At 38.8% G+C, this 14,152-nt stretch overlaps 1 protein-coding gene across 7 annotated transcripts in view; it reads right to left on the reverse strand.

Annotated features, from left to right (window-relative positions):
* Positions 1–10,447, reverse strand: part of fam102bb (family with sequence similarity 102 member Bb) — a 96,909-nt gene extending 86,462 nt beyond the window's left edge. For all 7 annotated transcript variants that reach the window (XR_013296466.1, XR_013296465.1, XR_013296467.1 and 4 more), the window contains exon 1: positions 10,178–10,447. Coding sequence is in view for 2 of the 7 variants with exons in the window: in XM_077584683.1 (XP_077440809.1) it covers positions 10,178–10,323 (146 nt within the window). In the remaining 5 variants the exon portion in view is untranslated. The remainder of the gene's footprint in view (positions 1–10,177) is intronic.
* Between the last annotated feature and the right edge of the window lie 3,705 nt (positions 10,448–14,152).

The following is a 14,152-nucleotide window of genomic DNA, read 5'->3' on the forward strand; positions in this document are numbered from 1 at the left end:
AGTGCTTCTCTTAACCTTATAACCATGGCGTGCCATTGTAAATTATATTTCGGGGGGGTTCAAAGCTTTGTAACTATTCCATCTTAGTGTTTTTAAGACAAGGATCCTATAGGTCAAAAACTTGACAGAGAAACACTTAGATCAGTTTTGGATTCCACACCCAAAAAGTAGTTATAACAGCTGTCAGACTTAACTCAATTTTTTTTTTTGCCAAGTATTATCACCAGTTGGGAATCAGTCTAGTTTTTAAACATCGGCCTGAAAAACTCTTCTATAGGTATGTATGATATTCAGCAACAATTCCATTGCACCCGTAGGCGTGCTTCGAGAAGCCGAGAATATCATTAAACACATTAATTAATTAATGGGGGACTTAATCCTTGCACCTCTTGGAGTTTTTTACGCAGATACAGTTTTCCCATACCGCCGATCCATGATATACATGCATACATCAAGATAGGGCGCATAATAGCTGTGTATATTGTGGACATCTAACTTTTTCAATTTATATTTTTACTGTTTTTGAATTTAGTTATAGGTATATAGATGTGATATAACCATGTGTAGTTAAATGAATAACAATGTGATAATGATTTTGTGAACTTCATTTGAACCTCTTACTCCTCACCATCTCTTGAGATAAGAATGTTTATGTTTTAAAAGTTGTCAGAGTCTCTTGTCATTAGTCATTTGGTCGTAAAAACTGAAGGTCCAAGGTCAAAGCCTGTCCACATCATTTCTCCGAAGCTGGTGGGGAGCTGAGATGACTATGTCAGTATCTTGTGCCTGCTTATTTTCAACACTATCTCTGTCAAATGTAAGACGCGGAGAGAACCTTTTCTACTAGTATAAAGACACCTGGGGGTTTCCATATTTTCTACACACTGGGAGCTTATCATCACTTTTCAAATGTAAGCTTTTTTTCTGTGTCTTAAGAGCTCTTAATAAATCCTTGCAAGGAAAACTTCTTCATGAGATCTCAATTCTGATTTATTTGAACACGCAAAAGATTACACTTAATAAAGTAATCAAATAAAGCCTTCAAAATCCATTTCATTCTCTGTGTGTGCGTGTGTGCGTGTGTGTGTTATTACCCACGTTCTGTTAACAATTTATCTGCATTGCATGAATGACACAGTCACCTTGGAGGAAATCCTTGTGATATGACTTTTCCACATCAACTTGCTCTTAATTTATGACTCTTTGTACTTACTGTATGCATCACATCCTAATGTTCTTATTATTTCAATAGAGATCCGGACTTTGACGTCACACGCCCCAAAATGGGCGTTAGCGCAGCCATTTTCGCAGCATAGAAAACGCATCTACCACTTTGAGTAAATGGCAAACGCCACACTTTAACAATGATTGACAGCTGTTGTGGACCAGCTGCCACAACGAGAAGACGCAAAAAAAAAAAAATGATTGTGCATGCTCCAAGGATACCAAAGGAGGGATCAATGTGTAGCCAATGTTGCACTTTGTAAATGGTGGTTGAATCAGCAGATGCTAACTGTTACCAAGATGTGGGGGAAATAATCTGTTTTGTTTAGTTGTGCTGCTACGGTTTAATAGATATTACACAGATTAAATTTCATAACTGACCAAAACCATAAAGAAGACTTTTTACGGCATAAATGACGGTGGCCCAATTAGGATCTGCTAAGTTGCTAACGTACCAATGCTCTTGGGCGCAAAGTTGACGAACAAACGCTAGTTTTAGCCCTCTACCCCATTGTAGTCCATTAACGCTGCGCCACTACTTTCCTGCCGCAGGGGGGCGTGTTCAGAGAAATAGTGATATGATGTCCGGATTTCTATTGATTGTTGCTGGAATACTAATACTGCTCCCACAGACAAAATTTGTTGTGTGTATTTACATCCCCTGTCAATGAAGATGATTGTGATTATGAGAGTAGCTAATTAAGTGCAATTCAATATTCTTGCCTTGATTAATCAGAGGGTTAATTGGGGAGGAATGAGAAAGAAATGTGTTTCCAACTAGTGACTGGGAGTTAAACAGAGAGCAATGTGTAGCCGACTCTGTCAATTGATGAGAAAGAAAACCTGAAAGAAAACGGTCTGCATGTGTGGGCAGCGAGCTAATACCCAGCATGGCTTCTCTCACTTACATCCTTGCCCACGCACCACACTGAATCCCTTCTGTCAATTTACAGCATTTAAATCCACTCCTTTTACTCTAACTGTACAGTGTTGATGATTCACACAGTAAATGGAGTAATGGGACACACTTTTCACATATAAAACTACTGGTTGTAGCATGAATGTGTCTTACAACTGCAAAAGTGATGCGATGCTGATGTTGAGAATGTACTGTATATGATACTAAAATAATAATAGTGATGACAGTGTCATGTTTGCTATTAAAAGCAAACATAAAAGCATGTTTGGAAATTGGAAGTCTGCTTTCACTTGAAATAAGAAGCAGCAGATGTATATGTGCTGACTTTATCCTGAGGCTGATAAATGTGACAGTTACAGAGAGAACTCCCAGCCAGCTGGACACTGTGTGCTTGGGGAATTAAGGCTTGTTAACATGCACATACTGCAGCTCAACATTTCTTGGCACACTACAATCCTATTTGATCAGTGAGCGTAAGCTTGGTTTGAGGTTGGCTGAGCCATCTCTGAATACAAATACTGTATATTCTTTACTGGCTCATTTTGCTTCTCTTTCATTTTTATTTGCAGCTTTGTTGATTAAAATAAAATACTAATTCTACAAATTGATTAGGGATTTCATTTGTAGATATATCAAAGACCAAAACTTGGTATATGTCAACACAGGTTTAGGGCAGAGCTAAAGAGCAGTTTTAAAAAAAAAAAAAAAGCCACATCAGAAATAACTAACTAACTAAGTTCATAAAACAACAATCTAAACTTCCTTCAGACTCACAGTCAAACAAATGTGTGAAGAAACCTGGTGAACCATGATCCAGCAAGCACATCAGACTGCTGCAAAACACAGTATTGCGCAGCCTCGTAACAAAACATCATTAAGTGTCATAGGAAGGCACGCTCAGATACCAGAGTACATTCTGATTTGTATTTGACTGTTTCAAATGTATGACCTAGAATACGTTTTCATACAAATAATTACTGTAATTATGACTATGCAGTACAACTAGCGTTGTTCAGCATAGTTTATTGAACGAACTCGCATTTCCATTCCGGCTCCAAATGATTCTCGATCCTGATTCTTTTGCGGGTCAGGGTAGAACATCACGTTAACATGGTTTAAAAGATGTCAAAACTACAGCCATCCATTTATTTTTAGCGGGCCCCAGCAAAGACTAAAATGACTATTGGGTCATTCCGTATCAATTCGCACAAATCTCCAGAGCCTCCCCGCTGATACCTCTTCAATTTGCCAGATTTTTATTCAATTAGTGCCTCATGGTGTCAAAATAAAGAATCCGATTTTTGAGCCTCCTTGCTCAGGATTGTATTTTGTGCCATGTCAGGTGGAAATGTGAGCACACAAAAAAAAACTGACCAAAAAAATCCTTGGATGTTTGCAACTTTGCATCTTTGAATTTTGAGAAAAGAAAGTATTTGAATTCTTGAAATATCAACTTTAAATATAACTGGGAAGGACAATGTCAAAATAAAACAATAACAAAGTGAAATAAGAATAGAATAAACTAAAATAATAGCAACTGAAAAAACAGTAAGAACAAATACTGACTGTCCCTGTGTGTTTTTACCTCTTGGGGGCAGCGTGGTGCCGTGCATCCATGGTGTACACACTTAAAGTGAGTACAGAAGAAAGTTACTGGACTGGACTCCGATTGAATTTTATTAAAATAACTAATTTTTCAAACATTGGGAAGAATTTGTGCCTTTGCATAGTGTTATCTTACCTGTGGGTATGTGTTCCCACAGCATTTGTGTGTGAATATTTGTTATTTGAAGGAAAAACACTGTTCTTGAGAGCTCAGTATTGTTCATTTGGTAATTTTACCGATTTGACATGTGAAAAACACTAACGAAGTCGATGCTAACTTCTTGTTAGCATTTGAATGGGATCTTTCCTTCGCTTTTAGCAGTAGCGCTAGGCTTGCGATGCTTTAAAAATGAAGGATGTTTTGTATTTAAATATATAGTGGATGTAATTCTTATCGTCGTGCGTTTAGTCTTACAGTTAACTCCAACTAGGATGACTTGAAGGATGCTTAAGGACAACAGAACTCCAAAATAACATAAGCTACACACTTGCTAGTTGCTAATGCTACGAAAGCAAATTGGTCCATTAAGGGTACTTTCACGGCGTCAAACACTTCGGTTTTCTTCTATGACAAAGTTTTAAGGGAAAAATAATCGGCCATCTAGCCCAATTGGCCGATAGAATTTTGGGGTATTTTTCTTATTAACTCTTTGACTGCCAGACGTCTTCAGAAAAGGGATGCCGTGGGTGCCAGCCGATTTAAGCATTTTGACTGATCTTTCAAGGTCCACAGAAAATTTTGTGTTTGGACTATGGAAACACACATACTGCCAAATGAAAGATTGGACTCTCATCTTTCATCAGAAAAAAAAGTTTGTTTCTACCTTATTCCGTTCTTCAGTAATCAACAATAGAAAATGGTTACTTTCACCCAAATGCTCTGTTTTGAAACAAAATACGGAGAAATCAAGCTTTTTGTGAAACGATATTATTTCATGCACTCTAGTGAATTTGACACCTTTTTTTCCATGAATGATGCCACAAGCACCTAAACAGTGCTTTACTTCTGTAAAACACTACCACCAACAATGAAAAAGTGCTTTTTGATAGCAAAATAAGTTTATTTACATTCAACAGTGTAACAATTTGACAAAACAATTTGGCAAACTATTTACAAATGTGTGCAACCGTGGTACTATTTACAATTGTGTGGATGTTTCAAATACAGTTTTTCTTTTTGTAACACTCCCCTCCCTGCATGCAAGGGGACGCAGCAGGATTTGCACAACAGATTAGTTTCACTGCGATTGCTACACTTTTTTGCTGGCTTTTTTTTCCGGGGAATAGCAAGTATATACTGCAGTGTGTGTTTGGCCATGTTGCCATCAAGTCTACTCTCAGGATCATGAGACGGTGACGTTACGGTGGTGTTACACCTGGCTTCCTCATGTCCTTCAGTTCCTATACCGGGTTGTAAGAGATGTTCTGATCCATCGTATCCACTCCATTCATGGTGGCATCGTAGTCCAGAACCAGTGTCTTCTCCGTGATCAGACTGTACCCACTCCTCCGATGAATATGCATTGGACTCGTCGTCCGATTGAACGTCCACCTGAGCGTGCTCGGTTGTGCTCCGTGTTTTCCGGCGTTAGCATCGCTAGCCGGTGAGGCTTTATGACGTGATCATAGCCGCCGCGTCAATGCTTCCAACGTCAACCTCGGAGTCACCATCATCATCATCGTCGTCATCAATGTGCTCTTTAGCATTGGTCGATGCTTTTCGTCTTTGAAAAAAATGCTCATGTGTGAGCTGCTTGCAACCGGTTGCCATTATGGCTTCCTCAGCCATTGTCCCCTCAAAACTCTAGCTCCGCCTCACGTTTTCTACTGACGCCTACCCAATCTTGTCCAAAGAGAGTCATCGCTGCCATCTAGGGGCCAAAAATAGGCATTATATTAACTAGATCTGCTTGATACTTTCAGCACAGCTGGCCAAGACTTTCCTCCACCCGTTTCCAAAAAAACCCCAAAAAAAACTTGGTGAACGTCTTATAACGTTTTTGGCGCTCCTCCGTAGGATTTTACTAAACGTTATTTAACGTTTTCGGCAGTCATAGAGTTAATTTTAATAGTGAATATTATTTAATTATTATATTTATATTATATATAATATATATTATTATTATATTATATTTATTTATACCACTGTGTATGTATAAAATTAAAGCGGATATATTCAGGACTGACGCAGGTTGATGCGCACACACTGTAATGTAACCAGCTCAGTGGTGAGTGAAATGACAAAATTACATGCCCACAAATTTGCCAATACGTTGGATTTTATATACGGAACTGGCTCGAGGCCACGAAGCCAGTCTCCCAACCCGAGAGAGGAAAAAATGACATTGCAGCAGAGCCACAAGAGGTTTCAACCAGCAATAAAGTTTGCTAACCTGTGGACAGCCAGCTAACCATTTATGTTTCTCGTACGACCTTTCTTAAAAGTGAGGGACGAAAATGTTCCCCGTTTTCGTGATGATTAGGCTACTTCAGTAGGACGACCACTTGAAATTATATTCTCGCTGGAGCATTCCTGGGCATGGCCAGAAAACCGCGGAGCATGGCCGAAAACGCTGGAGCCTCCTTGGGCATGAAATCTGGAGTTTGCCAGCCCTCTATCTCCGGGACGCAAGGCCATGGACGCAGACGGGACATACACCGTTGGAAAGGTCTCGTCGAGACGAACCCGGGGATGCCCGTATATCCCCGGTAGGACGTAGGGTTTGGGAGATACGGCTTCCCAAAGACCACCGGACACCAAGGATTTTTTTCTATTTACCCCGCCGGCGATGGTTCCTATCCCACGTAAAAATCCGGTGTTTGCCGGCCCTCTTCTCAACCACTGACTGTTTAATGGAGAACAACCCAAGTAAGCCAATTATCGCATGCCAATGCTGCTTTACTGACAGCTTTTTTTGCCATTCAAAAGGCGCAAGCACAGAAACAACCTCTCGGAACTAACATAACTTGAGTTCTATCTGCTTTCCACCTCTCCTCGAGGAAAACAGGACAAATTACACAGGAATTTAAGACCAAAATAGTAGAACTAAGGAATTGTATAATTGAGAACACTGCGCGCTCCAGGGTTTAAAGGGAGAAGAGCGCAGGAGTGCTCCTGGCTTTAACGTTAGAAACGCGTTTGTGCGCTCCTGCCGCAAAAACCAAAACAAAACACGACCGTCACACGGGCCTGCTTGTTAGCCTCATATTGCTATCTTCAGCTAGCCGTCCAATAATACACGGGCAACAACTGCGTGCTAAAGATGAGTCGGACTCGTAGCTGGTCTGAGGACAACGCACAGCAACATCTCAAGACACTGTTACCTTTGTAAACACTTCACTTGTGATACGGCATCCCAAGTCACATTCAAGTGGTGAGTGATATATTTTTAATTTGTCAAACTATGTCTTCACATGATCAGTGACGCTGTTTGGGGACAGCAATAAGTAAACAAAACATTCTAAATTGAACTAGTGCATTGCATAAATGTCAGTACTGTGTATATATTGTAATACTGTACTTTTGTTATCATTTAAAGCATTAAAATGTTAGTCTGCAGCCCTGATATATGTAATAGAAATGGGTAAACCACCATCAGCGAGTCTGCCCACGGAGAGGGGCGGCCACATTGCTGAGGAGTGTCCCATATTGTCCCTCAGAAATGGCCGATAATGGTATCGGTCACCGCCGCTAGTACGATACCTTAAAATAGGATAGTATTGGCACCGGAACCTGGTATCGGTAGTCACCCATTAATAGTCAGGATGGTACCACCTCTCCCTCAATTTGAGCGAGGAAACCCCCTGCATGAGGGTGTTCGTCAAATATGGCATCCGTTAAGCTCTAAACGTCGTGCGACCTCCTTTGCAAAAGGTGACTGTTTATTAATCTGAACAAAGTCTACGTACAAATTCAAGTCTGTTGAAACTGAACTCTTTTGAAAACCTAGGACCAACGGGCAGGGTACATCTTGACTTGGCAATATTTTCCATTGTAGGTATTCTGGTGTTGTACAGTGTTGTTTTCTTGTAATTTCTATAGAATTCACTGCAACTGTGGAAAAAATTATAATAAATGCCAGACACCGGAGCTCCCAAATGTTTTATATTCTGATGAAAGTAAGGTTGAACTTTTTGGCCTTCTCAGTCCCGAATCCTTAAGTTCTCAGAAGAATGAATACCAAAAAACACAAAAAAATTAACTTTGTTTGTTTTTGTTCATTCAACGATAATTGTTGCGAGATTGTTGAATAGCAGGCTGACATCAATGAGTCATCAACATCCAAATCATCTGAGTGATTTCTGCCAGTATGCAAATTTAGCAAAAACAATATCCTTGAGGTGCTGTCAGCCTGGCTTTTTATGTATTCCTCTTGATATTGAGTAATGGGTTGCCGGAGAATAGGATATGAGTGGCCAATTACAACAACTCACAATCCTCACTATAACTCTTGTACAAATACTATTTAACAATACACATACTACAACAGGAAGATATTGAACCACAGTTATTCTTTATCACTGAAGGCCCCTGCTGTGGGACAAAGATTAGATTTCTCTGCATCATGCTCACACTTCACAGACATACTGTGTAAGAAATTATGTCAGTGCAATCTGATTTGATGCAGAATGGGTACCATTATATTCTAGCAGTGCTATGACAATTTTGCTTATTGTTAATAGCCGCTTTCAAACTGGCTTCCCAGTAAATTGCGCGTTCAGAGGAATAAAAGGTACTGCTAGAATTGATTGTCTGTCCCTTTCACACAGAATTTACCGAAGCAGGGCATTTTAGTGTATGAAGTGTGCATTCACAAGTGCACGGTATTGACGACATTGGCCTGCCAACAAATTGCAAATTCACGGTTTGACTTCATACCCACCATCCTTTATCTGACTCTAACACACAGGAAAGTGAGGGAGTAAAAGTGGGCTTAGATGGTCAGAGTGCAAAGAGATAGTGGTTTCACCTTTGTTCTCTCTGTAAAAATTACAATGGTACCTCAAAAGTTGAATGCCTTGATGGTCACACACTTTAGAAGTTCAAAACTTTGTTTTTAAGTACAAAAACTAATTGAAACCACAGCACATTGGAACTACTTAAAACATACAAATTTAATCATTACAATAAGAAGAAACAACTACATTTGAATATTTAAAGTTAAGGTTAAAGTACCACAGGTAGGGCTGGGCAATAAATCAAATTAATTTGATGCATCGTCATTTTAAAAATCAAATTGTTGAAAATTTGCTAAATTATGAAATCGAATTTTGTCTTTTGGATTATTGAAAGCTGTTGTTCTTATGTTGTGTTACATTCAAATGTTTTTGTAAATTGCAATTTTGCACAAATGGCAGAATGCTGGATGGGTGGTCTACGAGACAAGTTTACAATAGCTACCAACTACTTAATTGTGGAATTTAAGAAAAAACTATAAATATTACATTTATGTTCAAACTAATTTAGAATCAGTATACATTTATTTGTACAGTGTACATTTTGCACAGGAATTATTTTTGAATAAATGAAACCTTTAAATAAGCGTTTGTTCATTAGATTAAATCAATTAAAATTGTAATCGTCCTGAATGTCTGTAAAAATCGAGATTTTCTTTTTTGGCCATATCGCCCAGCCCTAATTTAAGGGTGGTTTTAGCCTCTTACACAAAGAGAGCCTACAAAAAACATACATCAGAAATTTATCTCAGCCTCTGCCTTTTAGACAGATCTCAGCAAATTAGGATATTGCACAACTGTTTGCAGCATCATGCAATCAGATGACTAAATGTGTAAATAGGCAGCGGCAGCTACTGCCATAATGCATAACTGTGTTCACTGCAACACGTTGGCTGAAGTTAAGTGTTGGGTGGTAACGTCACAGCTTTGCAGAAAAATTATGGATTCATTTATAGTCATCCTTGACATGGAAAAACTGCCTGTAGTATGAAACCAAGTAATGGTCCATGGTGTAGCCGTATGAAACTTGTAACGGAAATGGTGAATTGTGTTCACTATAGAGACTACTGTAATAGGAAATAGGTCACCAGTCCTGCTCGAATACTTTGCTCAAATCCATTTATATAACTGTAAATGAATAAATATAATAATAATAATAATAATTATTATTATTATTATAACAACAGTTTATTGTTTCAGTATAATTATATTATGAATTTTTCTTTGCTGCTACCTGGCAGCCAGGAAAGAGTTGACCTGTCATCTTGCATAGTAGTACTTACATAACACTTACTTGTACCTACATCTTGGTTGGTTAGGCTACTTACTGACATTTAACCCTCGTGGCGTATTTCGTTTAGACTGCCAAAGGTGGTATCATTAGCCCTTGTGCTAATTGGGCCGAGTCTTGATGGTGTAAATAAAAGCAGGTCAATTCAGCTCTGTAAATCAGAATTACGCCAAATATCTCACCGAGAAGACTCCTCGGAGAATCCGCCGTCCAGGAGTCTGACTTTACAGAAGAGCACCCCATTGACAAATGGAACCGACGAGAGCTCGTCCAGCTCAAAATCCACCTTAAATTTGAATTTCTTCTTTTTCATCATCATTAAATCCATACAGGGGCTTATCAGACTCTTGAGATGGATGTTTAATGTCGTGTGCCGTCCATTGTGCGGAGGTAACCAACACAGTGATGTGTTGTGGGAGGATGGGGAAGCTGCTCAGCCGTGTTCAGGCCGCTCACAACGCTTAAAGTTGCACACCAAGCACTTCCCAATTGATATTTCAAAATAAAATACTACAACATGACTACGCTTGCGTTCTATCATACTTTTAAATGCATACTATACTGAATTTCCGTAAATGTCACTCAGGATTAACAATTTCATACAATGATTTAATAATTATAAAAATATATATATTAAAAAAAATAGTAGGCCTAGTGTACAACTAAGTATAACACATCAGGAAGTGCATCACGGCAGACTGGGGATTGCCAGGAAATGCCGAAAAATATTTTTCTATTTTTTTTTTAACAGATGATCGATTTTATGCTTAGTAAAATTTGCTTAACCAAAATATAATGCTGTATATGTAGCTATAAATTAACATAGAAATAAAACCCGCTATGAAAGTACTATACATAATATACACTTGCAAAAATAGCAGGGGCTTGATAAAAATGCTAAATGCACACCAGAGATAATATTCTAAAAGAACTTTACTATGGCAATTAAAGAATATGTGCCAACAGAGCATATAGTGGATAAGGATTATACAGTGATTTACTTGCATGCAAACGACACAGGCTTATACTCAGCCTCCAAGATCATTTATGGCAAGTACATATTGGTTTTTTTGAGTGCATTAAAAATATTTCGAACATTAAACTCCGCCATTGCCTTTATTTTGTTGAGAAAATTGACTAAAGGATGTGCATCTTGGCGTCCCTAAATTTCATACGAGAAGCCCGCCAGCTCGCTCTGTTTCTCTCCGGTGGTTCGCGAGGGCAACAGCTGTCCTAAAGACACAAAATAAACCTACTGTGCACTGTAACATTTAGCACCACAATACTGCTATTACAATTTCATTCACCTCGACTGCCCACTCGCATCCTCTGACAGATCCCCTCAATTACAATATTTGGCTAGTAGCCTGACAAAAGCCTATACAGTATATAACAAGGGCCAGCTGTCAGATTCCTGCCGATGAGTCACAAAGCTCAAACGATGCACACAATGGTTGACAAATATGCCAGCTAAATTTGAGATGCCCTGGCCTACATTAGCAGATCTGCCTTCCAGTTCTGAGGTTCATGGTTCAGATCTCTGAGTGCCGTTTGCATGTTCTCCCTGCTTCCCCTTCCCCACTCATTCAATGCAGGTGGAAGACTCTTATTGACGTGTGCATGTGAATGTGAGGGGAAGTTCTTGTCTATATGTGCCTTGTGATTGACTGGTGGTAACTAGACCAGGGTGTAACCTTCTGCTTGCCAAATGTTGGATGGGATAGGGTGCAGCTCACATAAGATTAGATGACAATTGGTTCTTAATGTGGTTTCTATCGGACCCCATGGGTTGGGTGAATCAGTCTCAGGGGTTCAGTGGTCAAGACACACACTCGACTCGACTCACACTCGTGGTGACACGCCCCGCTTGGCCTGTAATGAATTATTAAATTGTGATATTTTTAATATAGGAATGGAGGAATATATTTTGTGGGATTTTAAATAGTGAAAATGCGGAATTTTGTTGAGTGGATGTGTTTGGCATGATGAAAATCTATCCCAAGGTGAATGAATCTGCTGATGATTTTGAATTTCAATTATTTTTTTTATTATTATTAGAATATGATAACTATTTGTAATTTTGCACGAGGGAGCTACACAATCTCGTTGTATCTTAATGTTACAATGACAATAAAGGCTATTCATTCATTCAAATGGGAATTATGTAAATATACCTTCACACAATTATTGTTTTCGCATAGTAGCTACTAGATAGAGCGAGCGGGGTCTGCGGTTGGGGAGTCACTGGACTCTGTGGTGACAGTGGTGGACAGTTGCTTGGGGAGAAAGGTGCAGCTAGGTCATCCTAAGCAACGCAAAACATCCACTGCTTAAGACACTGTCTGCTCAAAGGAGCAATAGATCTGATCGTTTCCTCTGTGTGCGCTGCAGAACCGAGCTTTCATTCCAGCTGCTATTCAGTTTTATAATGATCATCATTGATGTAAATTGTCGGGGGTTTACACTTTGAACACTTTTGAGACTGTTTGTTTTTATTGTCTATCCTATTTATTTCCTGATGCTACTGATCGACAACTGAAATTGAATTGATAAAGTATCTATCGACCGATCTATCTATCTATCTATCTACAATGATAGTAAAAACCCGGAATATGGCCACAAGATTACGCAGACAAGAACACACACACACACACACACACTAAGAGAGCGATGATGGTGACATGTTGACTCGGGAAGGCTCCCGAATGAATGTTACTGAGCTTTCAGGAAAAAAAAAAAAAAGATGGTCTCGTAAAGAAAGACAATAGTTACAACATTAAGTTCAAGTATTTTTTGTGAGGTCTTAATAAAGTCACATGCAGTCTTCAAGATACTTCATTCAAGGCCAGTGCCCCAAAATGTCTAGCAATAATCCTCACCATATTACAGTTTTTTACGATTGAATAAACACTAAAAACAAAAGAATTACATAATTATCAACACCTTACACTGAAGTAGCAAAACAATGGACCAGATTCACTGGAAACACGTCAGCTAAACACTTTTTGCAGAACAATACACAAAGAGATTTGCGAAACACTGAACACATTTTTTTTTACATTAGACACAGAAGTATGTCATTATGTCACTTCCTTGCAATTCCAAAGCACTGACTGACAAATCACCTCACACATGAGCCAGTTGATTAATATTAATAATATGTATATTTGTACTTTCTTTGTGTTCATGGCTTATAGTAACGGCTTAGTTTTTTAAGTTAAGCATAGCAGTGTGTAACTGGTTCAAACAGAGTTAGACCTTATGACACGTGTATGTCATATGGTAACATAAGATAGTTTATATAGCCTACATGTGTTTATAGTTTTGACAAGAGTAATTCGTTTTGCACAGGATTTGAGATGTTCTGCATCTTGTGTGCATGCTTGTGCTAATTGTGTTGTAGTGTTTTTAAAATCTGAGCCTTATTTTCTATTTTGTGTTTAAGCAATCGTAAAAAACTGTAATATTTAATAGTCATCAGAACGAGTCAATATGACAGGCGACAAATCGCATAGAGCTACTAAAACATGATTAATTTAACACTGTAAAAATGGTCGTTATACAAACCAGAAAAAAAGAAGGGAAAAAGTGACAAAATTGATTGAAAAAAATTGTTTTCTGGAAGTTTTTTGATGGAGCATAGAAACTGAAGGCTGATTCTTCATGTTTATAAATTAAAGGCAATGTTGCAAATTCGACTTGCCCTGTAAGCATATGTAGGCCAAATAAGCGAAGTGCACATTAATTTTGCGAATGCGTGAAAATCAAGTTAAAAAACAACAACTACCAAACAAAGCCGTCATTTGAATGGCGGCGAATAGAGCATTGAAAGTGTTTGCGTGACTGCACACCTTAAAGCTTGCAAGCATCGTTTAGACGACTTTCAGCCTTAAGTGACAAAACGACAGGTGCTTAACTGTCGTGGCAGAGGGCAGTCAGTAACGACATGCTATGCATGTGCAAAATAGATTCAATTAAAAAAAACTTTCCAACGGTTGAAATGGTCCAAATCAGCGCTTCCCCGTTAGACTTCATACGTTTTCAATGACAAGTTCGTAGCAGGCTACCAGCCGCCTACCGATAATGCACCGCGCTGTCGAGATGCGCACTTATATATTATATTTCTATAGATAAAATCTCGCCTGGTGCGCCACATT

This window comes from Vanacampus margaritifer, chromosome 13, assembly GCF_051991255.1.
Source record: "Vanacampus margaritifer isolate UIUO_Vmar chromosome 13, RoL_Vmar_1.0, whole genome shotgun sequence".
Taxonomy (NCBI): Eukaryota; Metazoa; Chordata; class Actinopteri; order Syngnathiformes; family Syngnathidae; genus Vanacampus; species Vanacampus margaritifer.